Here is a 27,509-nt window from a genome sequence, read left to right on the forward strand (position 1 = left end):
ATAGGCTTTGGGTCTATATCAGGGTGTCAAACTCATGATGACATGTCGTCATGTGACATATTGTAACTTTTTCCCCCTTCGCTAAACCGGAGGAGGGCATGGCCAATACGTGATCCATCCGGCCTGTGGGCCGTGAGTTTGACATCCCTGGCCTATATCCTCAAGGAAGGGCAATGATTCTTCCTTGGTATGAATAGAAAAAAGTAGTTTCCAGAATTATCTTTAGGATAAGAATTCTCATAGATTCTCTGGCCCTATAGACTTTCTTAGAAACTGAAGTGGCAGAGAGCCTCAGATTTGGAAGTTTGTGTGTTAACTAATATGACTCTTAAGTTTGTGCTGTTGGTGGCTACTTCAGTGGTGCTGAAATGTACCATGGTAGATATTCATACTCTTGGATCTAGTAGATAACCAGATAAATATAAAAGTTATTTTCTATGCAGTCTAAAAACTAGTGAAATAAATCAAGCAAATAGGAATGTTAAGGGATTAAAAGAAAGGGGATTAGAAATAAAGGTATGGAAAAGGAATAGTGAATCAATAATATCAAAAGACATGTTGGATGAAGATTTTGTTTTCTTTTTTCTTCTGCAACAGGACTCCAATATAGTGTTGAAGTATATTGGCAGCATTATATTACAAACAGTCTTGCACTGCAGTCTATTAGAGCCATTCCAATAATCTTGTGTCACTTAAGCTAAACTCTCTCACGCACAGTTTCCCAGCCACAAGCCTGAGTTTAAAAAGTTCAGACCATACTTATTTCAATCTTACTGGGATATTTTTGAGAGAGTGTCCACAAAATGAATTTAATATTAAAATACAAACTCACACCAACACTTAGTATTACCATTTTTGCATAAATCTTATTCTGTAGATGTGTTTCAGCATTAACAACAATTTTATTCATCATAACCTTATGATGCATCCGTCTCATACACATTCATTTCCAGTTATCTGGCACTCCCCAAAAGTTCATCAAGAATCAATTCAATGATTTTCTTCAACTTTTAAGCATGAGCTACCAGAAGGTTGGAATAATCAGACTTGGTTGGATTTTTTAACAGTAAGGTGGAGACACATAAACATAGCCATCAACAGTGCCCAAACTGAATTGCGAAATAGCTTGAGAATGTCTTTTTACTGCCATTTCCTTGATTTCAACACTGCTAAACTTGTCATGGATGACGGCTTTGTGGTTCATGTGACACTGTTGGAGAAAATTGGATTTAAGGAAAGTTTATTTAGCTCTCTAAATAATTCAAAATGTTTTCAATTTAACTTTCCCTCAGCACAACATGCTTCATACTGCCTTCTAATTCATACAGCAAGAATAGTAAATGTTTGGCCTCTTCTTATAACCTCAGGATTTGGTTGAGTTTGCTTTTCTGGGATTGATGTGGAACAGAGGATTGTTCAGAGCATATTCTGGCTGTGATGTTACACATGTAATTATAACCTCTTTCACATGGGCAGTATTAACACAAATGAAGATATTTGGTTAAAGAGATTAGTGTGGTGTCCTGACAATACATAGGGATACACTATAGAGTTATTTAGGAGAGGAGGATCCTGCCCTGGATAAACTAAAGGTCAGTTTCTTATCAGGCTCTCAGAAACCTAGAAGTGGTTAGAGTAGTCTAAAATTAGCAGGAGTGACAATTTTTACATTAGTAAAAGGCAAGTCCACTTGGCAACTTCTCCCAAGAATGCATTATTCAGATGTAGAAAGTTATTCATCTGGGAGTCAGATTTTTGTAGAAACAGACAGACCCTTCCTATTCCCACAGATCATCTGGTTGATGGATTACCATATCTTCTCTACTAACATAATGGTTTGAAGTTTGAATTGTCTTCGTTGGCCAATAATCTACTCTTAGTTGCTTATGCTAATGTACCTGGACTACCGTATAAATTCAGAGCCTCAGATTTCTACAGTTTAGTTTAATTTACTTTATTGTCATTGCACCTCGTACAATGAAATCAAACCCCATCTTCAGTGTACCATGACCATGAAAATAAACACAAACACACATCCTTTACCCTTCACACATTGAACCAGAACCCCCCCGACACCACACCAACACTGCACTATACAGCAGAATTCAAAAGAGTTACTGCCCTGGGATAGAAGCTTTTTTTCAGTCTATTTGTCCTTGTTTTTATTATTCTGTACCGTCTGCCAGATAGTAATAGTTTAAAAAATGGGTTTCCAGGATGAGATAGGTCTTTGAGAATGTTTTAAACTTTCTTAAGGCAGTGGGAGCTATAAAGCTCTTCCAAAGAGGGGAGAGGGCAATCAATGATCTTCTGGGCAATGAAGTTAACCCTCTGAAGTGCTTTCCTATCTGCCACTATGCAATTGGCAAACCATACAGAGGTGCAGTATGTTAAAATGCTCTCTGGTGCAGCGGTAGAAGGTCACCAGCAGTTTTTCATTCAGTTGTTGTTTTCTGAGAAGCCTCTGGTAGTATAATCTCTGCTGGGCCCTTTTGACCAGGGCTGCAATGTGGGCACCCCAGGTCAGGTCCTCTTTTAGGGTAACACCCAGAAACTTAAAACTGGCCACTTGCTCCACTCGGTCTCCACTGATAAGCAAGGGCTGGATGTCTGATCTGTTCCTTCTATAGTCCACTATAAGCTCCTTGGTCTTACTGGTGTTGAGGACCAAGTTATTGTCTCCACACCACAAAAGCAACCGGTCCACCTCATCTCATTAGGCAGACTCATCTCCCCCAGAGATAAGTCCCATCACTATTGTATCATCTGCAAATTTAGCAATAGTATTACTAGTGTGAGTGGGAATGCAGTCATGCACATAAAGGGTATAGAGTAAGGGACTCAACACGCAACCCTGTGGTGTACCAGTGTTAAGAATAATGGCTGAAGAGGTATGATTACCTTATCTGATCCTGTGTGAGTGACCAGACAGGAAATCCATAATCTAAAGGCAGATTGAATTAGAAAGCCCAAGGTCCAGAAGTTTAGACACTAGTCTATGTGGAAGAATTGTGTTAAACACAGAACTAAAATCCACAAAAAACATCCTCACATAGCCACCGCGCTGTTTTAGGTGTGTCAGAGCAGTGTGAAGAGTGATGGTTATGGCGTCCTCTGTAGATCTATTTTTTCTGTATGCAAACTGGTGTTTATCAAATGTATGCAGAAGACCAGAAATGATGTGCCGGCAGACCAATTTCTCAAAGCACTTCATGATGGTAGGAATGAGTGCCACTGGTCTTTAATCTTTGAGGTTATTGATAGGGAACTTCTTTGGCAGTGGAACAGTGGTGGAAGCCTTCAAACAAGATGGAATAGTGGACTGGGATAAAGACCGATTGAAGACCCTGTTAAAGACTCCAGCCAACTGATCAGCACAGTCTTTAAGCACTTGGCCAGAGATACCGCCAGGACCGGCAGCCTTTCTAGGGTTCACAGCCCTCAGAATGCTCATCACCTCCTGTTCCTCCACAATGTGGTGGGGGCTACAATTGGCTGGTAGTTCCATACAGGTCCATAACCTAGTGGTATAGTTAAAGCTTATTAAACCAAATAACTTCAGTGACAATACTAAATATCTGCTGTTAACAAGCTATATGCTGCATAAAATCCATGCCAGGTAATAAATTAAAAATACATTTAAAAGGCTGACATTCTATATCTTGAACATGTGATTTGCTTTCGAGTAAACATGTAAAAATGTACTTATGCCACAAAGCCTCGTAAGACTAATATGTCCAGCATCACTGCTAATGTCTATTACTAAGGTTTCATGCCTGGGAGGAAACCACCATGAGGCTTGCTAATGCATAGACATTATAATATGCTAAAAATAAAATAATTTCAATCTATCCTAGAAGCAGATTTTTTCAGCTATGAAAATAATTTTAATCATTAAAGTCATATTCTCCCAGATGTATGTTACAAATGAGAAAAAACTTTAGAATGTTTATTCCTAATGTGCCAGATTTCCGTCAGGCTCCTCAAATATTATTGTTAAGTTTCAGCAAGTTTTAAGGTGAATTTGTCCTTTCCTATCTTTAGAACACAAAAGAAAATGATTTTTGAGAAGAGTGGAAAACTTCACTCTTAAGTAAAGTCATGATCTGATATAGTTTAGCAAATAAGATTGGTATTTTTCAAAAATTGGAAAAGGAATACAAAGCCTGCATCTTCACTCAATCATTCTTGAACTTTCATTCTTGAACTTTCAATATTATCTTTCACATATATATTTAAATGTAAACAGGCAACAATAATGCAACATTCTTTATTCTGAACATTCAATTGTATTCTTCTCTGCCTGTGTACAGTAGTTGGAAATCCATCAGAACAGACGATCCTAACTGAATTGGGTCCTTTTTTGTTCTTTTTTTTTAAAGATACAAACCTACTTTTTCTTACACTTCCATATATGGGGAAATATTGGTTATGTATGGGTCATTCCATTTTGGCTCTATAAGTTATAATACTCAGACTTTGACTATAGGAAAGAGAGGGAATGATTGCACACCTACCAAACTCATCTTCATATTATTACAAATGTTCCAGGCTTTCCGTGACTGCTGGAACCTTTCCATGATTGCTCGACGGCTGGAACAAAAGTCCAGGCTTTCCATGACTGCTCCAACCTAATCCACTGGAGCATCTGTCTTCATTATGCAGTGCAGCCTTTCCCAATATGATGTCCTCCAAATATACTGAGTCTGACTAGGAATTCCAGGAGTTATGTCCCAGCACATCTGGAAAGTACCAAGTTATGAGAAGGATATATACCACTATAATTATGATCCAAGTTTTATTTCTGTAATAGTAGAAAAACACTTGGACAGTAATAGTGTAATTGTGGAAGTGTTTTGAGGCTAGGAGAAACAAGGCCAATTTGGGGCAGGGGGAGCATCCACTTCATTTTGATTCCTTTGTGGTTCTTTGATGAGAGTTTGGTGGCAAAAACACAAGAATCCATTATTCTTGGAGTTAAATATTTTACATTTTTGGTGGTCAGGTATTTACATATTAGAAGCAAGACTGTAGTACGTTCTTAAATTGTATTTGAAGCTGGCTTGTGCAAAGCACAGCATGTAAGAAATAAGCAAATGCTTGTTTAACCTTGGCACACCAATTTATATTTGCTACACCACTCCTACTGATGTAGTTAATGGGTAGCAAGCCAAGAGCTGAGCAGGGACTATAATCATCAAATGGCTTAATCATAGATCAGCTATAGTCTACATTTCCAATAGTGGAATTTGCTATGTAATCTGGTTCCTATGATGGCCACACTCTGAAAACTTAAATGCAGCTGTCTTTCAAAATTAATTTCTGACATGATCATAAAAGAGATGATCAAAGAAGATATGATGCACTGTATGAAGTCAGAGATGTTCCCATTCTGTTACCACTGGAACCTGGAGTCTTTCTATAACTGTTATTTGGCAAAAGATTCAAGACGAAAGAAAGGGCCTCTTCACACAATGCATAATTAGCTTATGGATTTTACTGCTGGAGGTTGGCTGCTGACTTACATGGCTTAAATAGCAGGATGTGGGGAAAGTTACAGAGAAAATAAAAGCCAGTATGGTGGTTACCTTAAATTTCTAGATGCACAGTAGTACACCACACCATTCCCTATTAAGGAGGAGGAAAAGAAAGAAAGTTTTGATCAGAGGCTTTTGATTACTGGACCTGATGAACTTTTGGCCTGATCTAGGACAGCCTAGTTTATCTTCTCATGTTAATCCAGCTTCCTGCACTATAAATCTATAAATCTCAATCCTGCTACTAGATAACCAAAAAATGGTGATAACTGCTCTTAGTTTATATTCTGAATGCAGTGCTTTTCTAAACACTATATAAATGTACTGTATACTGATATAAAACTTTAGGTATAATTGACATAACATTGTCTGTTCTCTAATTTATATTGTATGAGATAATTCCTTATGCATTTTAATTTAACACACAAAAATGGCAGTCAATTAAAAATTCCAAAAACTACACGTTTTTAAATTATCTAGGTCTGGATATCATGCTGGCCCCAGATTTTCATCTTCTGCTGCAAGTATATTTTGGACATCTTTAGCAAGTTTAATATTGCTATTGCTGTATTATGTTCCTGTCTGTCTCTCGCCATCTCATTGTTCCACCTCTTTTTTCTTATCAACTTTTGGACAAAAGGAATAATCATCATTGGGAGTTAGGTATATAGAAAAGTTCATATACTAAATGACAAAGTTAATGTATTGAAATGGAAGTTCATATAATAAGATCAACTTACTAATATTACTTCCCAGTCTATGGACCAGGAGAAACTAGATACTTATATAGGAAGAATCTATGTGACTGCTGTAGTTATGTGATTAGCTCCTATGCCATGCCAGTAATAGAGTGTGACTGATAAGCTAAACCAGGAGTGAAATATCTGTGACTTCACAAGTACTGTTTGTACAGCCGTCAAAATCTTGGATAAGTTTTACCCCCCAAAATTAATTCATAATGTGGCAAAAACTTAATGTCTAGGAAATAACAATACAAACAATTATTTTAAAAAGCTTAAGTTAGTTTTGGCCTGTCCCCATTTACACTCAACGTTCATTCTTAAATTGGATTTCTAAATAATCTTTTCTCATCTTGGTGACCTCCAGAAATAGTGAAATAATGACGAACAAACAGAATGTTCTATAGCAGGGGTCGCCAACCTTTTGGACCTCAGGGACCACCAAACTCATAATTTTAGATCCCAGGGACCACTAACTGGTTCTGTGGGTGTGGCCTAATTTGTGGGTGTGGCTTGGTGGTCATGTGTCTGGCTGGGCATGGCTTGTATGTAAATATTATAAATATATAAATATTGATTTTTTTATGAAAAAGAGCAACTTTTACCCAAAATCAGGCAAAGCAGGCAGGCAGATTGAGTTGCTCACAGAATCACAGATTCATTCAGAAATCTATCTGCCATTGGCTAGCTGTCACATAAAATTTGCTTGCAAGCAAACTCATAAAATTTGCTAGCAAGCAAACTCACAAAATTAACTCACAACACACCATGTATGTAAATATTGAATTTTTTATTTAAAAAAAGAGCAACTTTTACCCAAAATCAGGCAAAGCAGGCAGATTGAGTTGCTCACAGAATCATTCAGTGATCTATCTATCTGCCATCGGCTAGCTCAGTCTCTCAAATTTGCTTGCCGTGAGTCTGCACTGAATTTGCTTGCAAGCAAAACTTCAGTCCTAAGGGAGGTTTGTCTGTGCTGAGCCAAAGATCTAAAGACTAGCTAGAAAGCAAGAAATCCAACCATTTCCTGCTTCCTAGCTAATCTAAATCTCCCGGCACAGCAGAACAGATGATGGTCGGAAAAAGGAAAAATAGAAATTTAGCAGGCAAGTTTACCAGGTAAGGAGTGAGTGGGCGGGGAGGGTTCCCGTGGGCCATGTGGGCGGCGCAGCCTTGTGTTTCTGCACAGCCTGGATTAATTGCTTTGTGGGGGTGTTCTGGGGGTGAGATTTCTCTGTGGCCCACCAAAATTTTCTCATGGCCCACCAGTTGGCGGGTGGGTAAAGAGTGATTTGTAAATACTTTTAAGACTAAAGTTGACAAGGCTGGAAGCAAAAGCCTCAGGCAAGACAGGACAGCTATTAACATTTGGTGTAGATGCTCTCCACTTCCAAGGCTTAAAAAACAAACATGACAGAGAGACATAAGAGTTAAACCCTGAAGTGGTTACAAATAAAAGGCTGGATTGCTTGATTCCACAGTAGCCGACCATCTTCATTATTAGGGCTTCTGCAGTAACAGATATATCAAGTCCTTGACTCTTCTGCTAGTTCCTAGGGGTGAATCTAAGCTTCAAAATTTATTGCCAAGCCCTGGATGAAGCTTTGACAGTAGCCAGAGATCACTACTCTAATCGCCTATTAAGAGGCTTGGTAGCACCAGATAATTCCAAGCTATCAACAGAGAGATAGTCAGAAGTGTCTGGAATTAAGCAAGCCTTGTTGCCGCATTAATGTATTTAAGATTGGAATCAGCAGTGAAGGCTGGTTTAAATTAATTTTTCCACCTTGGATCTATTCTAGTCATTTTAGTATCTGAAGTTTTGTAATTAATTTGGGAAGGAATGTTTAATATGTGGTACATCCCATAACTAAGGATCTGATGGACATGTGAAGGGCTTTCCTCTGAACTCCCAGATAGCCTTTGCCAGTCAGAGGAAGAGGTAAGGCAATTCTACTTTCTTTTTAGAGTAAGGCAATGGATTAATCTGATTTAAGACTTAATGTTTGTACAGTGCTTCTAAGCATTTACAACATTCTGCCTGTGACCTAGCGGTAATCCTTGAAATAAATCCTTTGCAAGATATGGTTTTGTGAAATAAAATAATAGCCCTGCAAAGTATTAGCCTTCCAAATTTCAGGTATTTCGGGTTGCTGATGCCAAAAATCTGTGACTTGTCCAAGATCCATAACAATTCATGAAAGAAAGATTTCCATTGGGGATTTTCTAATCCATAGTTCAGTTTCTTAACCAACATGATCTTATCGATATAGCTAACTTTATGCGGCCAAACTGGATGATCTTGCCCATATGAGTTTCTGTCCTCTGTTTGCTAGAAGATAGATAGGTTTGCAATTCACAAACATTAATATAAGCCAGTAGAGAAGCTGTTCTTCATGGAAGGAGATGAAAGTGTTATGGATATATTTCCTTAAAAAAAATACCCAGTATAAGCAGAATACTGAAGTGCATGCCTGAATGTTTTCCAAAAACAACACATATTTAGTGGAGTATTTTATTTCACTGGTGATACAGGAGACATTATCTTCAGGCCAAAGATGCAATTTTGGAAGGGACTTTAGCTTTCTCAGATGTTTCAGCAAAAGCTTTTGTTACTTATCTGAAACATCAGAGGAGAATATGAAGGACACAGATTGAGCTAGGAATAACCTTTCATTTCAACTGCTACAAACTCAACTTGGTTCCCTGGACATCCCAACTGAGCTCCACTTAAGTCTTAGATGTGTAATATTGGATAGCCAACATGCTCATCTGCTTGTCCCAGAGGTTGCAGGATATGTTAGTTGAAACCCAAGTTTAATACCACTAGAAAAACATCCTGTTACAGCCTATTGTTTACAGCATAATAGCAGCAGCCATCTGAGCAATAAATTCCTCCCACCCAGTAAATAACAGCTGCTAATAAAACAATTAACCCTTTCCTTGCAGACTCTCAATACTACCTCATTACTTTAATCAAACACTGATTATTTCATTACCCCAAAACTTACAACTTTTCTACCTCATTACCTATATCAATGATTAGATAATCAATTTCTATAAAATAATTTACTAATGGTTTAATTGATTTATTGTTTTAATTGATTAGTGTGATAAGAGTGTTTAGTTCAAATGGTGTGATTACTGATTAGTTTAAAAGATCAAGATTCAATAATTTAATCGATTAGTAAAATTAGTGATTTAGTGAATTTAATTGAACAGTGTGATTAATGATTAATGTAATTAATTGATTAGCGATTAGTGTAATTAATTGATTAGACTGATTGTTGCTTAGCAAAATTATTTGACTAGAGAGATTATTGTAACTGATTGATTGGCGTGATATTGGCTATATTGATTACCCAAAATTGTTTCATTAAGTAATTTAATCAACGTACCATCTTAACAAACCTACCATGCCAAGAAAAAAATCCAATGCCAAACCACAATCTAAAGAGAAAGTAATCCCCACCGATGAACCACAAGACTCCTGCACATGCCTTAAATGCTATACAACTCTAAAGTTTAATGAAAATTCCATCAAATGTTCTCTATGTAACAAATACGCTCATCATGACTGCTTGTGATTACCTGAGTAAATGATTCAATACCTAGAATCATCCAATGAGTTTCCATATCTCTGCAAATCATGGAGACCCAAACTGGATCTGTTTGAAAGAATTGATACCATAGAAACATGAATAACATCCCTTGACACCATAGTAGCATCCCTGGATGCTTTAAAAGAAAGATTATCCAACCTTGAAAAAAAAGACACAACTCAAAAACCTGAACATCCAATTGCTACAAACCACATGTCTACCCAACAACCACAACCCAATCCACAAAAAACATAAATCAGACAAATAATGATATCCCAATCCTCATCAGAGAAGCTGTTGAGTGCGAACGGAAATGTCCAAACGCCATCTTATTTGGTCTAGAGGACATGAATGACAATGATGACACCACAACTGTCCAAAACATCATCAGTGATTATCAAGCATCAGCCATCTCCCCTGATGAAATACTTGACATTTCCCGCATTGGCCGAGAGCTCAAAAACAGAGATGGCTCTCTGGCCCCATGCTTCTGCAGGGTCATTTGCAAAAATGAATCAAGCAAATGTAAATTTATTTATACTATAAATTCACTTGCCAAAAGCAACACCAACCATAAGAACCTCTGTTCTTGCCCCGACCTAACCATACAGCAACGTGCCCGCTCCCGTGTACTCCACACAGAACTCAAAAACATCTAGACAATGGAGAAAAGGACCTGTACATTGACTACCATGCTGACTGTATCAAAAGTAAGTCACACAACCCACAACTCAGCTTTAACCTTCAACCACAACCCTACTTCAACCAATCACCATCACCCAAGACTAGGCACGCATGCCTCTAACTACCTCAATTCCAACTACATCTGGCCTTAAATGCAAGCTACTCAATTCAAGAAGCCTTGTGAATAAAATACCTGAATTTCTCCTCTTACTAAATATGGCTAAATTCAACATCATCTTTGTCTGTGAAACATGGCTCAACACATCTCTCCCTGACTCCATTACCACAATAAGAGACTATCATGTTTACCGATCAGATCGTGAAATTCGTAGAGGAGGTGGTGTTGCTATGTTCTATAAAAAGTCCTTACATCTAAAAAACATCCAAGTTACCCAGGAGCTTGCTCTTCCTGAGACCATCATCTGTGAACTATCCTTAAATATCACATTTTGATTCTTACTATGTTACAGAGCACCTGATTATGACATCGAACACGTAAACAAGCTAAATTCACTACTAACATGGGCAGCATCCTGCCCACACTCTTTTATCTTTCTTGGTGACTTCAATCTACCTCATATTAACTGGACCCTAAACAAATGTACAACTGAACCCACACATGCAACATTCTACAATGCTGTAACAAATCTGGGACTGGAACAACTAGTAACCAACAGTACTAGACTTAACAACTGCCTCAATCTCATCTTCTGCAATAGTTTTAATTTAATTTACAGAATACAAACTAAAGAACCCTTTTCCAACAGTGACCACAATATGATTGACTTTTGTCTCAAATACGCCCACACAAAAATCATCACAATGACGTAATCCCAAATTATAACTTCAAAAAAGGCAACTATGATCTTATAAACAATGATCTCTCATCCCTTGACTGGCAATCTCTATTCACTGGATGCAATACTGTTGAAGACCATTACAACATATTTTTACTTGAAGTCAAAAGAGTCATCAAACTCTATGTACTAATAACAACTCCCCCCCCCCCCAAAAAAAACACCAGATTACCCATAACAATAAGGAAACTTCAATGCAAAAAGATATCATTCTGGCGGAAAAACAAATCTGGTCACGTTGCCAACTTCAAAAGCCGATACAAAAATTTATGCCACCAGATAAAGACTGAATGCACCAATTATCACATTAAACAAGAGGAAAACCTTCTACACACCAATTCCACCCGCGCTTTTTACAATTTTGTAAGCAACAAACTAAAAGATTCAAGGTCCATCCCACCCCTGATAGGACCTAATGGTAAAGACTGCAATGACGACTCCATTAAAGCCAACATCTTTAACACATTCTTTGGCTCAGTATTTGTAAACAGCAATGGATCATGGTCACAAGCCATGGTCATCCCCATCTCCAAAAAGGGAGACCCCAGCCTAGTTGAAAATTACAGACCAATCTCCTTGTGCTGCATCACCTGTAAAGTCATGGAATCAATTATTAACCAATCCATTATCCTCCACTTAGAGACAAACAACCTACTCCCTAATAAACAATTTGGTTTCAGAAAAAAACTGTCCTCTAATCTGCAACTCTTACACTGCAAAAACATATGGACTACACAATTCAATCAGGGCAAAACAACAGACGCAATCTACATAGACTTCTGTAAAGCCTTTGATTCAATGGTACACGACAAACTACTACTAAAACTAAAATCTTATGGTATCTCTGGACAACTGCATAACTGGATAGAAGCATTCCTGTCAAACAGACAACAAGTGGTCAAAATTGGGAGTGTCCTATCAAATTCTGTACCTGTCAATAGTGGTGTCCCCCAAGGCAGTGATCTAGGACCAACTCTCTTCATACTCTACATAAATGACCTCTGTGATCATATTAAGAGCAATTGCGTTCTCTTCGCTGATGATGTAAAGCTGTTCAATACCACAGACAATACTGCTACCTTTCAAAAAGATCTTGACTATGTATCAGAATGGTCAAACAAATGGCAACTTCAAATCTCAACAAATAAATGCTCTGTCTTACATATTGGCAAAAAAATCAGAAAATAAAATATAGGCTGAATAGTCAAGACCTTGTTGATGATCCAAGCTCTGTAAAGGACCTTGGAATACTCATCTCTAATGATCTAAGTGCTAGAGCCCACTGTAACTACATAGCCAAAAAGGCATTAAGAGTTGTTAACCTAATCCTACGTAGCTTTTTCTCTAGTAATATCACACTACTAACTAGAGCATACAAAACATTTGCTAGACCAATACTCGAATACAGCTCATCAGTCTGGAACCCACATTACGTATCTGATATTAGCACAGTTGAGAAAGTCCAGAAATATTTCACAAAAAGAGTTCTCCACTCCTCTATTCGTTGCAAAATACCTTATGCCACTAGACTTGAAATTCTAGACCTAGAAAACCTTGAATTACGCCGTCTTCAGTCTGATCTAAGTATGGTATATAAAATCATACATTGCAATGACTTACCTGTCAATGAATACTTCAGCTTCAACCATAACAACACAAGAGCACACAATAGATACAAACTCAAGGTTAATTGCCAGCAAACTTGATTGCAGGAAATATGACTTCAGCAACAGAGTGGTCAATGTCTGGAATACTCTACCTGACTCTGTGATTTCTTCCCCAAACCCCAAAAACTTTAACCTTAGACTGTCTACTATTGACCTCACACCTTTCCTAAGAGGTCTGTAGGGGGCGTGCATAAGTGCACCAACGTGCCTACCATCCCTCTCCTCTTGTTTCTTTCATTTTTCTCATATGTACCCATTTCATGTATTCATAACTATGTATATACTTATACCTATTATCTTGTAAGCGATTGACAAATAAAAAAAAAAAAAAAAAAAAGCAGATTTTTCAGGTCACACAGAGAGAGACTTTCTTTTAATCAAAAGTAAAACACTTATTTTCTACCAAGGATGATAAAGTTTAAATTCTATATTACATCAAGTAAATTGTTAAATATTGCCTTATATGGCCAGCTGAGTGGAGTCTGATGTCAGACTCCACTGATTGGCCCAGACACTGGCGGGAAGAATAAAGTCCCACCAGTGGCTGAAGCATTGGACAGTTCCGGCTACATAAGTCGGTGCCAGCCGCAATTCCGTGGCTTGTGTTTTCAGCACAAATAAAGAAATTACCTGTTATTCTCATGTCCGCTTCTTCACTCCGTGCCCATCTAACACAAATCATGCTGGGATCCCAAACCCTCAGTGCACTTGGCATAACCAAACCTAGGCACATCAACCAGATCAAAGATGTTTTGTTTTCAAGCAACATTAAAGTAATGCAAATATTATCTGCAGCCAACTTATGCAAATCCTTTTAACCAGCTTTACAATTAAAAAAACGAGACAGTAACAATAAGGTTCATCCCAAGATACATTGGGATGTAACTTTTTGGTACTCAGGTTACTGCAGCAACTTATGCCGCAAGGCATTTCAGATGAGTGATTTATGGATTTTCCCTCCTGTACTAATTAGGAAAAGTGTACGCCCCTCAAATGTTGCTTCTCAATGACATTTTGAAGAGTTTATATTCCTGTTTTATTATATTCATATTTTAGCTTTCATTTTTGACAGTTTATATGACAAGTGGAGAAAGGTTATATCCTTCGTACTTATTGTTTGAAGGTTCCAGAAATAAACCATGCTCACAACCAGGTTGGGAAAATCCCTAATACCTTCAAGAAAACACCCTCCTCTTAGGGCAGACCATCCAACTGATTTTCCATCCCTCAAGGTGTCAGTTGTGTTGAGAGGACTGATAAAAACTGAATCCAGGGTATGGCCACTTTTATGAGTTGATCCAGGGATCACCTGGCACAAGCTCATGGGGGGCCATGGAATCCTAAGCCAACTCTAGCCTCAGGGCATGGAAATTAAAGTCCCTCAGTGTCTGTAATTAGAGGTACTTCAGTATCCAGCCATAAGCTCAGGCATCATCAAAACCTGAGTGTAAAACAGTAAAACAGTCTTATGCAATAGATTATGCTAGGGATTGGTCTAATCTAGTGAGTTTCATACCAATGGTATTTTTAACATAGAACATGAAGCCACTGGATGAGATTCTCCATTACCATGGCTTGAGGTATCATATGTATGTCTATGGAGATTCTCAGACATCCAGATCATAGTTGTCCCAAAGGTGCTTTTTTTAGGGGCAGCTGGACTTTCTTGTTTTTCTCTGAAGATGTTTCGCTTATCTGAAGAAGCACCTGAAGCCGAAGAAGCTTCTTGGATAAGAAGCGAAACATCTTCAAAGAAAAACAAGGAAGTCCAGTTGCCTCTTGAAAAAGCATCTTTGGGATATCATCAGTATGGTGATGATACTCAACACTATATCCTCCATCCCTGGTGATCCAGGTGATGCTGTTGCTGCCCTCTCGCAGTGCCAGCAGGCTAAGGGAGCCTGGGTGGCAGATAACAGTCTTCAGCTGAACCCTGGCAAGACCAAGTGGCTTTGGGTGCTGGAGATTTAAGATCTGGGACTTTGACATCTTTAGTTTTGGATGGGTGGCAGAAACACACCTAATTCACATCTTGGGGATTCTCCTAGACTTGCAACACCTGCTTAAAGAGCAGGTGGCAGCTGCAGGTAGGAGAGCTTTTGTACAATTGGGTTGTGTACACCAATTGCAATCTTTCCTGGATCACAAGTCCCCATGCTCAGTCATTTAAACTCTGGTCATCCTGTACTACGGTAATGCTCTTTACATGTAGCTAATCTTGAAGAGCATTCACAAGCTACAACTGGTACAGAATGTAGTAGCTCAGGCATCTAGAGTGGCTCATGTTAAGCTCTCTTCCATGAACTGCACTGGCTGCTGGTTTGCTTCTGGGGCAATTCAAGGTGTTGGTTATTACCTTTAAAGCCCTGCATGCAATGGGTCCAGGTTACTTGAAGAACTGTCTCACCCCAATGGGACAGCCCTACTCATCTGCTTGAGGAGGCATGCTGTGGATTCCCTTGGTCAAACAATTTCAGCTGGCGGGATCCAGGAAAAGAGTCTACCCTGCGGTGGCACCGGCCCTTAGGAACATATTGTCTCCTGCAGTGAGATCTCCCCCACCCTTCTGACCTTCTGTAAGGCCTGAAGACCTAGCTCTGCCAGTTGGGCTTCGCTCCCAATAGGGGAGTATCACGCTGGAGCTGGTTGATGAACCAATAGTAGATCCCACTTTCCCCCTGTGTATTCTGCTCCCTCCCTTCCCATCTTTTAATCATAATGTATATTTTTATTGTGGTTTTAGGACTCAACAAAAAGTAAATTAGAGAGATTCTTAAATTTTTGTTGTCAAGTAAATGACCTGCTATGGGATTACTCAGACAAAACGAGGAGCAAAGGCAGAGTGAGTTTTGACAGTGCTCCCGTTATTCTTGTGCAAGCCTTGTTTTAACAAAGGCAACAAGTTATTGGACACTCCTGGGGGGTGGTGTTCTGCCCTGTAGAAAGTCAATAGGAAGAATAGTCTTTTCCCCTTTCTGGGTATGTCTGAAACTTAAGGTTGTTTTATTGCATTTTAGCCTGGAGCGTATATCCACTGTATGGTCCATTGCTAAGGCTACCAGCCTGATGTGTCTTCATTGCAACAGTTTTCCCTTGATCAAGTCAGTTTCAATTGTTGAGTAGCAGTAAACTAGAAAATAGCTACTCGAAACTTGTGGGGAATGAACACATGTTGCCTACACATCAGCCAATTTCTTAATGAGTAAAGTCCTTGTATTTCAAGCCACTTACTAGGAATCAGTATTTTTTTAGATTGTTGATATAGACATTGCTAGGAACATTGTGGAAAAACTGATTATCTGCTTAATGCCCAGTGACAGAGAAGCTACTTTGAAATGTGATGGAAATTACATCAGCAGTTCTGGGACAACTTTCACATGCAGACACATGTGAAAGAATTTAAACTTCATTCATTTTTGTGTATAATAGCCAATTACAGTCATCATTTCAAAACTATGTCCTTTTTTCTTTCTATTTTCATAATTTTAAGTACTATTACCAGTCCCAGTAGTGTCTTTCAGTTCCTTCTCACATAGTTCACCCTTTGTTGTGGTGTGATTTGATTGTTCTTCAAATACCTACGTTAAAGCACCACTTTATCATAGTGCATGACACTCTTATTTATTATTTTTTACAAAGGTCTTTAAAGTACCCATAGATATGTGCAATGTATCATATGAAACAGAAAAAAGTCATTTTAATACAAACAATTGGTTTTTGAAAATAGTCATTTAATATGTGATGTACATACACATGTTGCTAGGGTATGACAATAAATATACTACAATGCTACCTCAGTACTCATCATTAATTGGTTCTGGGAGGCACAATGAACAATGAGTACCAAACACATTTTTCCCAGAAGGAATAATGTAGTGAGTCACAAGGTAGCCAACACTGACCAGTTCTAGCTTGTGCACTAAGTAGCAAACAAATGATGAGTACCAGGACAAATTTTCACGTCAAAATGCATCGATAAGTTTCAAAGCAGTTGAGTATCAGAGTACCGCTGTATTTGTAAATTACTATTAGTTGTTCTGTTCTATTTTCTTCTCTGCTGAAATGGCTTTTTAAAAGGTACAAGTTTTAAAATGTTTGTGACAATGATAAAGCTAGTTGTCTTCATTCTGAAGTATTTTTGCTTTTCCGTTAATAATTGCATCACGTAGTTTTTCCAATTACTAGAAATTATTAGTGGTTGCACTCTCTATAAACTGCATTCTTCTTTCCTAGGTACAGATAGGAATGGCAAGTCATAGTTGTGATATCCAAAATTTAATTCCAAAAAGAGATGTTCACAGAGAGCTATACCAAAGAGTATAGAGAGTAAAAGTCAGTAGCGATATCAAGGTTGCAAGGAATGAGGAGAATGAAAGTCAACATCCAGGTAACAGAACTGCAGAACAACTTTACAAGATGCTGTAGTTCACAAACTTTATACTAGAGGCTGCAGTTATCCTTATCCTAGTCAATCAGAACTTATTAATCTTGGGTTTCCGGTTTGAGCTTTTTCAGCGACAGACCGAAACCTCGTCTCTGCGAGGCTTCGATCCGTGCTCGCCACTGGAGCGCCCCGAGCTGGCTGGTTTCAGGGCTAAGCCACCCCGTAGAGGTGGTGAAGAGGGGGGAGACTGCCTGCAGGGTTGAGGAGAGCCGCATCTCTCCTCCCCAGCTGGCCATTACTCCCTTTCCCAAAGGCGGTTGCAGAAATGGCCACCACAAAGAAGAACTCGACCGGAAAAGAATGTGCAGGAGGAAGATAAGAAGAGAAAGTTTTGGTTGACTGGGTTAAACAGCAAAAGCAACAAATAAGGTACCCTGGAATTGAAACTATTAAATAACATTGTTCCCTAAGAAGATTTTTAAACTGCGAAGGAGAGAGAAAGGGGGAAAAATGTTTTTTTTCTCCTTTTCCTATACTGACAGTTAAGAGACTTAAGCAAGAAATTGGAAAAAAATCCACTTTGACATTAATAGGCATTTAATGCTGAAAATAAAAAGTCAAAGGGATAATAAAGATTTCTGGATAATTAAAAGCTTTTGAAAACAGGAAAGGAGAGAAAAAGAATAAAAGGGCAGGATCTGGAAGGGAGGAGACTGCCTGGAATTAAAAAAGAACTTACAGCAAAATCTCAACAAGACTTCCAAAAGATACATTCTAACTGAAATATTGCAACAAAAAACCGCAGGAAGAGAAAGTCGAAAAAGAAATAAGAAGATATAACTCAGGGCTATCTGGATTACTTGATTTCTGGATTCTTGGTTATTGTTTTGAATGACTAAAATCAATCGGGTGGTTGTTTAAAACTGTTTAAAATGGCTCCACTTTTAGAAGAACTGAAAATGGAACTTAAAAAGTACAAAGAAGATCCACAAGAAGGAGAGGTTCTTTTGGCTTCGTATTTCAGTTTTTAGAAATGGAGATTTGGAATTATGAGAAATAACAAGAAATGCCTGCAGAACAAGAAGATTGCGACAAAGAAGAAGCCAACTTTAATGAACAAGTAATCTTGGATGGGGGGGGGAGGAAAGGCGGGAAAAGAGAATGGAAAGTTTAAGATTGGGAAAAACAACTCAAAAAATAGAGTGAAAAATGTATAAAATTAGAAAGCAACAGAAGAGGGAAATGCAGAAGAGAGAATTAGAAGTAGAGAGACAAGGGGGTAAAAAGGGGAGGGAGAAGATGAGAGGGAAGAAAGAAAGGAAAAGAAGTTATAAAGGACAGAAACAAAATATAGAGAAACAGGGCCTATTTAGAGATAATGGGTGAAAACTTAATGGAAAAAGGGATTCTGCAAAGGTACATAAGATAGTATGGTTATATTAGAAACAGAAATAATTTTAGAAAATATGAAACAATGTATGATTAAAATGTCTGATAAAATAGCTATTGTAATTCAGCGGAATGCTTGTCAATAAATAAATGTAACAAAAGGTATATTTAATGATCTATAAAACATATGTGAAGAGAAATAAGGGAAAAATTAATTATGGAGATTATATGTGTTTTTAAGGAAGTATGATATTTAATTGAAAAGAAGTGTTAAAGATGTTTAAGATTTTAATGATTATTAATGATAGAACTGAACTGGAATGGAATGAGGGTTTATAATTACATATATTTACAATCTTTTTTTTCCTTTTTTCTTTTTAAAGTGTGTATTATAAGAATGTATCATGCAGAATTTGATTGGAAGTTATGTATTATGTATTATATTGAAGGTCATAACCTTAAGGTATATATTGAAGTTTTAAATAACAGTTGAATGGATGTAATTAAAAGATATAAAGGTGTCATACTCCAATTAGTAACTACAGGAGAAAATTTGTTTAATGAGAAAAGATAATATGAAATTGAAACAGAACAGACAAAAGTATAAATATAATAATTTGAATTGAGATGAGATAATCAAAATAAAATTGAGAAAATTAAAAGAGGGGAAAAACTATATAGAAAATGTAAAATAGTATAAGATATGGAATAGAACACAAAAAGGAGCATGAAATTGAGTTTTGTGTCTGTATAAAGGAGTTCAACTGGGACCATGCTATTTTCAAAAAAGATGTTTTACTTGTATTATGTGTGAAAACCCAAATAAAGCTTTATTTTTTAAAAAAGAACTTATTAATCTTGGTCTATCATATGGTTATTTAGTTATTGACTTCCTTTCAGTAGCTCAGCTTCTGCTCTTTAGGTCTGATTTGGTTGCACAACCTCCAGACACTATGCCATCAATGAATAGACCTTCATTCCCAAGAAGTTCTCCCTTACAAGAGTATATTGAGATACTTTCAATATTCAATCCAGTGAAATTAGGCTGCATGGCTGCATTTTTAACCTGATTTCAGACTAATGGGGAATGATTCTAAATCAGGTACTATGATGAAGTCTTGTTCATCTGGTACAGATGGTTCAGTGGAATCATTTGACCTGTCTTGTTCCTCTCAGGAGTCTTCCACAGATGAGGCCATGATGCTTCATCTCAATCATTCCAGAGGCTTTCAAGGAGCTAAAAATAGCCGCATATATCTTTTCAGCACATGCAAGCAACCACGTGGTTCCTGAAAGCTTATTCCAAAAAGACCCCCTCCCCCATTTTGTAATGAGCTGAAACATGCATATAATTGCTCACCATAACCCCAAGACCTTTATTCTGAACCATTTCTAATGAGGAGTAGCTTTGGAAAAAGTATAGAGAAATTTGGTTTTAGCCATTTCACTCTTCAGTCATTAATAGATGCATACATTATAGATATAGCAAACAGGTGGGGGTGAGAAGAATCACTTTGAAGGATAATTTGAAATGGAGAAATGAGGGGAGAGGAGAAAGCTTTAACAGCTTGTATCCTGCATCTTTTCCAATCCTTGGTCTTCACCTTTAAGTTACCCACATTGAGAGACACTTCCATAGACTGAAACAGCTGTCCTTCTATGATACATTTGCATCAGAATATCAAAAGGGACAGGAGCAAAGGAAGGCAGTACTTAGGCAGGGATTGGATTCCAATTGAAGGCCATATTTTTTGTTGGAGGTTGTTTTGTTTTGTTTTGTTTGTTTTGTTTTGTGTTGTTTGTTTTGTTTTGTTTTCAGAGGAAGCCTGACATTTTTGCTCTCTGGGCAGCAAAGGAGCATGGGATCATGCCAGGAAGTCACTCAGTGGCCAACTAATAACTGCTTCGTTTGGATTTGCTTTCCATGCAAATCTGTCAGTTACCACATTTCATAAGAGGGAGGAGACACTTCTGGACAGAAGCCTGCATGTGGTTCAGGGAGGAAGCTCTAAACAGGCCAGGAAGAATGGCTTTTCTCTGAGCAGAAGGGATTGTTTTGTGCTCATTGTGCTTTTTGTTTGTTTTAATTAATTTATGTTATCAGATGAAACTTAAATAACTTAACACAGATTTAGTAGGCAGAGGTTTAGGGAAGGGAGCCAGAGCGTTACAAAAACTTTTAATCACAATCACATGAGTCTTATAAATATTTGCAGTCACACAGCGCATCAAAGCCCAGCCTATGACTGCTGTAAGTAAGGTTCAGCAAAGAGGGAGGGAGGGAAGGAAAGGAAAGGAAAGGAAAGGAAAGGAAAGGAAAGGAAAGGAAAGGAAAGAAGGAAAGGAAGTTTATTACTCACTTTTACAGGGATTTGATTGCTCCTGTTAGCACATGTGAATGAGAGAGACTGAGCAAATCAGTAAAGGCAGTCCTGGATAGTCTGCCTTTTCTTCCAAATAGGAAAAGTTGTTTATGTCTCCTTGCAACAGGAAATGTATTGAATTAGTTCCACTCATTTAGGATAACATATCAAAGAAAGTTTAATGTATCTGGCTCTCTTGAGAAGAAAAGAAAAAAAAAGATGCATTTAAAGCTGAAATGGAGCAGATTTTCAACTATAGTTATTCCAGTGAAATGGACAAATTTCTAAAGGTTTTCCAAACTTCTATGAATGTAACACTTTACAGTGTATTGTAAATGAAAAGGAAGTGGCAGAAGACTACTTCTGGTCTAGAGAATAAGAATCAGTAAACTTAGTTTGAAAAGACTCCCCTCCTTTGGCTCCATGGGGGTAGAAGGCCAAGGAGTGCCTGAAGCCATATAAGCATGCTACTCCATCAGCAAGCAGGCTGCTGATAGATTATCACTGCCTAGGTGGCCCACTGTCCCTGGCCCTCACTCTTCAACTCTGCCCCTTGTTTCAAGAGCTTGACTGAGTCTTGGGCCTTTCTGATCTGAACTATTACAGTTCAGAAAGGATAATTTACATTGGGAAGGAGAATGTAACTTTAAGTATGATTTCTATGAAGTACCCAGAATTATAACCTGGGACTGGATGGTAACCCAAGAATTCTCTCTTCAATTGCACAAATTGTTTCGTAGAAATCTCAGTTTTTCAGTTTTGTCTCAATGAGTTGAAATGATTAGCTGAGCTTTTGGATAAAATTGCTTATTAATCTTGTGGATGTGGTACTAACCATCTGGCGTTTCAGTTTGACCTTGACAAGGACTAAGAAAATCCAATAGGATTTCTTTTTTCTTTGGATAATGATGACTTGCTGGGGGACATCACCAACTGATGATGATCAATGCAGTGACAACCTATTCAAGAACGCCTGGATAGGTAAAGGAAAAACTCAAATTCTCAGTGGAACCAATATATGCACCCCTACTTTGGCAACCCTAAGATGTTTGGACTTCAGAGCCCAAAATTCCTCAGCCAGTATGGAGAATTCTGGAAGTCCATACATCTTAAAGTTAACAAGTGTGAAAAGCACTGTTTTATGTTAATCTAATAAATAATAATCCTCAGCTTTTGGATTTTTTTAGAAAATGGTGAAATATAGCTTAGAAACCAATTCTGTAAGTATTATGAGTTCATATTTAATAAAGATAAAAGGGTTGTTTTAGACAGATTCCCCCACTCAGTAGCTCTCCAGATACATGAAATTAAATTGCCATTGTCTCCAGCCAGCACTGCCCATTTCCTAAGAAATCCCTCAGAACAAGCAGAGTTTAATCCTTTTAATAGATTCTTAACAGTAAGGATCTTTGCTACGCAAATATCTTTTTGACACTTGAATGAATAAGCTCATCAATCAAAAGGCAGTACAGAAATCACTTGAATAGTACCCGGCTATGGATAATGTGATTGATTGATTTCAGTAAATGTCTTTTCTTTAAATGATTGATATTTTCTGCCTTAAACAGTAATTGAAAATACCTGATTTTCTGATAGATTTTTAATCTAAGGTTTTCAATTTCAACCACAGAAATGTGTCCGTCTAATGAAATTTCACATATCATTATAAACTGACACACAATAATTATACTGCTAATTATGTAGTTCATAATAATTTATACTTTCAGTATTTGTATCAATATGTTATTTACTTGGCAGGAGGTGTTTTTTTTTTACTGATTGCAGACCCTAAGCATATGTATGCTTTGCTGGTAACTTCTGTGTTTATCTTGAAAAGCTCAACCTCTAATATGGGAACTTTGCAATATTCTGTTAAGGAATACTTTATTGGCTAATCCTAAATTTGTTATATAGTAAACAGTGGTGTAAAATAAGACGTGCAACTAAATGCTACAAAACAGCATCAAAGAAGATGATTTGAAAAGTGGCATTGATCTGTTTAGGCACCAGGATTTGTAACTGGGGCTGAGCCTTTTCAGCACTGCTCTCTGATATCTTTGCAAATTACACACCCTTCAAATGAATCTGAGAACCTCTCTTTGGGGTATCATTATGCTAGACCTGCTTTTACATCTAAAGTTATTTATATTTATATATATTTTTTAAAAAATAAACTATTTAGTGGGTATGACTGTGGCTGAACTGCTTCCTTTTCTTGAGTGTTTTCAAATCTGAAAGTGTTATTCAGGGATGGTTCACCGCTTTCCAAGTGGTGAAAGCTGTGGTCAGTATAAGCTATGAAGATTTTGAAGTCCACATTGTTGCCTCAGTTGGCACTTTCTCACTACACAATAACCACAGCATGGTTTGCTGAGCTAGGCTGTGCATGAACATGCATTCATGGTTTAGAAATAGTTATTCTGTGGGTGGTTAATTGCCAAATGTGTAGCCAAGTTTTTTTATGGGCTTACAACTCATCAGCCGTTGTGGCATATTACCCTGATGCTTTGGTTAGTATTTCAAGGGGCTGCCCAACAGGTAGTAGGGTAGTCGAAAAATAAAACTATCCTTGCAACTCCTACTCTCCTGCTTTGATTACTTGTCTACAGAGGCACATGGGATTAATTTTTAAAAGCAAAGCAGAAAGGGAGAATGATTAGTATTTCTCCAACCCACCCATAGTGGATACCATATACTTATGGCTAATTACAAAAGAGAAACTGGATATGATTGTGGATATGGTGGGGGTGTTGCTTCACTCACCCCCACCCAATCAGTTGGGACACCTGCTCTCAGTTGCCCCACAACTGCTGCTGTTGAAGTACAGAGAAGCATTTTTTTACATCTTTGTTTGCAGTTATTGCATTAGATTTGTCCTACCTGTCAATGAATACTTCAGCTTCAACCATAACAATACAAGAGCACACAATAGATACAAACTCAAGGTAAAACGCACCAAACTTGATTGCAGGAAATACGACTTCAGCAACAGAGTGGTCAATGTCTGGAATATTCTACCTGACTCTGTGGTTTCTTCCCCTAACTCCAAAAACTTTAACCTTAGACTGTCTACTATTGACCTCATCCCTTTCCTAAGAGGTCTGTAGGGAGCGTGCATAAGCGCACCAACATGCCTACCTATTGTTTCTTTTTATTTTTCTTATATGTATCCATTTCATGTATTCATAACTATGTTTATACTTATACCTATTGTCTTATAATCGCTTGACAAAATAAAATAAAAATAAAATGTAGAGCTACTGAACTCCCAAACAACACTGGCTAGATTATATCACAAAAATAAGAAACAAAATGAAGAAAAATACACTTCTATCTGGAAAAACAGATTAACACTTAGAAAAGAAACTAAGAAACTTAACAGAGGCTTGACAATTCCCCTAACCCCAGGCTTGGGAACAAAGCCAGGTTCTCAAAAGATTAGTGCAACTGTTGTAGGTTAGGAAACAAACAGCTCTCCAGAGGGATACTGTACATAGGTTCTCCCACTTATGGTTAGTTCTAACGCAAATGGGATCACTTATTCTGAGTTTGGCTGGGGATTCTGGTAGATTTAATCCCAGCATGTTTCCGGGCTGCCTAACTGAGGCAGGTTGAGCTTTCCTGTTTGAAATCGTCATTGCAAACGAATAACTACTGGTTTTTAGCTCCACTGTGGAACTATTTGGGTCATTTTTAAAAATATAATTATCATAAGTATGTCTCAATTTTATAATACTTGGTCGCTTTCAAGAATAGAGTTAAATGCATGCCCTGAAATAAACTTGGGCATGTTCTTTTCTGATCACTATTAATCTGCTGTTTCTGTAACCAAACACATATGTTTGTTTATCCGGTTAAACAGTAATGATATCAAAATTGATTGCTGGAAGTTGTATCATCCTACAGACATTTCCGTCAGTGTTTCTGGGGTCTGTCTTATGTTGCAGCCTGTAAGGGGGAAAAAAAGCAATGTCTTTATAATTTTAATTTCTTGCAGATTTCATCTCAACAAGCAATCAAAACCCATACTTTAGAAGAGTGAGATTTGATGTCTCAGCGATGGAGAAAAATGCTTCCAACTTAGTGAAAGCAGAATTTAGAGTCTTCCGCTTACAGAATCCGAAAGCTCGTGTATCAGAACAACGGATAGAACTGTATCAGGTAAAGTTTTGATTGTCCTTATCTGTTTTTTTTTAATATGCGACATTTTTCTATAGCACATTTAGACACTGTAATGTTAAATAGATAGTAATATTCATTCTCTCTTCTTTGGACACTTTGGGCAGTGTAGTTTATGAGAAGAGATCTCAGGCATTGTAACCGAGAAATCTCATTCTTTAAATTTACATTTCCCAGGATTGCATAAAGAAAAAATAACAATATAAAGTTAACTTTAAAATGTACATTATACATAAATATCCTTAAATGCCTGCTTTTTAAAGGCATGTATTAATTGAAGATAGTTTAGTATCTTTATTAGAAGCTTATTGAAAACCATTTTAAATATATATACAAAGAAAGGTTTACTGTAATGAATTATTGTAATTGCATCTTTTGCTTTGGATCCTTCTTTTTTAGATTTTCCATGTGAGTCAGGGAGAAGTAAATTTTCCAGGCCAAAAGCCATGTTGCAGACGTCATTCCAAAAAACAGAAATGAGACTAGGACAAAAAATAAAACTGATTTCATTTCATTTGCACTTAATTAAAATTGCACATAGATAACATGATTAATCTGCAATCATCTGTTTAATAATTCTTTTCTTTTGCTACATTAAAAATTACAAAGCTGTTATTGTACACACCTTTTGCAACTGTCTGGGAGCTGTACCTCAGGCTTTAGTGACCGGCGGTTCCTTTTTAAATTAAATGGTGGTTCTGCTAAGGAGGAAAATCAGAATCTGAAGCTACAACAGACAAGGTGTCAGTATTCTTATTTTACCAACATGAAGAGAACATAATTTGTAACTTACTGGAATGATCCAAGCAATATTTTTTTGTTGCTCCTGTTGCCACAATGAGATTTAGGGCTAAAAAAATAATAAATACACATGGAATATGATATATATTGTCATTCACAAGGGCTGTCTAGATACACTTTACTCACTGTGTCATACTGTTTCTGACATATATAAAAACATGTTTATCATTACAGTGTTTCAGTTATGTCCTCAGCACGATTTCCTAGAAGCAAATCCAGTTCAGCACAGTGCAACTTATTCTCAAATAAATCAAGCCCAAGATTGCAGCTTTACTTTGCAAAAAAATATGACAGAGTCCTGGGTGGAGTCCTTCTCATCCTCAGTGACCCCACCTGACCTCATTTTGTCTTAGTTCAATTGATGCTGTTTTGTGTTCCATGGAATTAAAGCCAGGAGCTTGCTTTATTTTGTTTCTAACTGTTCAGTGCCAGCAAGCTCTTTTTATGCTCTTTTTAATTCACTTGCAACTTCATATGTAATCCAGTTAAATCAACTTGCTCAGATTTAAAGCCAGTTAGTTCCACTGAAGCCAGGGGCACCAATCTGGTATACATCTTGCATTTTCAAGTAATCTAGGCTAAAGTGTTTTGTTTGTTTTTTTAAAAACAAAACTTTATTCTTCCTTTTTTTTAGTCATCTGGCAAATTTGTGTAAAGTTAGGCCTTGACATGAATTCTTAACATTAAGATCCAACCTTAATAGGTTTTCACTTTTTAACTTATTTTTGCTACTGAGTTAGATTTATAGATTGCCAAATCCAAAGACTAACATAGACAGGTCACAAAGTTAAAACATACAGTATGAAACTACTTTGATAAACACAGCACATTGAGGATAAAAATATGCTTAGATACTAATAAGACTATAAAACTTCTGTACTGCACCACTCAGTTGGAAAGTTTAGTTTAGTTTAGTTTAGTTTGTGATTGCACTTTGTACAATGAAATCAAACACCATCTTCAGTGCACATCATGACCATGAAAATAAACACAAACACACATCCTTCACACTCTACACATTGAATTGAAAACCCCGACACCACATCAACACTGCACTATACAGTAGAATTCAACAGAGCTACTACCCTGGGATAGAAGCTGTTTTTTTGGAAAGCCATCAAATTCAAGGGCTTTTCCCAATTTCATAGCTTGGATTGTCTCTGCAATTTCCTATTATGATTGTCCCAATTTCCTTTCATATTTTTGATGAATCTCTTCTGTTTAATTTGTACCCCCAGTTTAGTAATTTGCTTTTCAGTTACAGGTGTGTCCAATGAATATAAATGATTTTTTTTAAACCCCATAA

The 27,509-nt window shown here is 37.4% G+C and overlaps 1 protein-coding gene across 1 annotated transcript in view; it reads left to right on the plus strand.

The window, feature by feature from the left end:
• TGFB2 (transforming growth factor beta 2) overlaps positions 1 to 27,509 on the plus strand; it is an 89,164-nt gene that overhangs the window by 43,635 nt on the left and 18,020 nt on the right. Inside the window, exon 2 of the mRNA XM_026682641.2 lies at positions 25,221 to 25,384. Coding sequence (XP_026538426.1) covers positions 25,221 to 25,384 — 164 coding nt within the window. The remainder of the gene's footprint in view (positions 1 to 25,220; positions 25,385 to 27,509) is intronic.

This window comes from Notechis scutatus, chromosome 1 (assembly GCF_049901735.1).
Source record: "Notechis scutatus isolate UNSWTSFEM ecotype Mainland chromosome 1, rNotScu1.2, whole genome shotgun sequence".
In the NCBI taxonomy this organism is placed as follows: Eukaryota; Metazoa; Chordata; class Lepidosauria; order Squamata; family Elapidae; genus Notechis; species Notechis scutatus.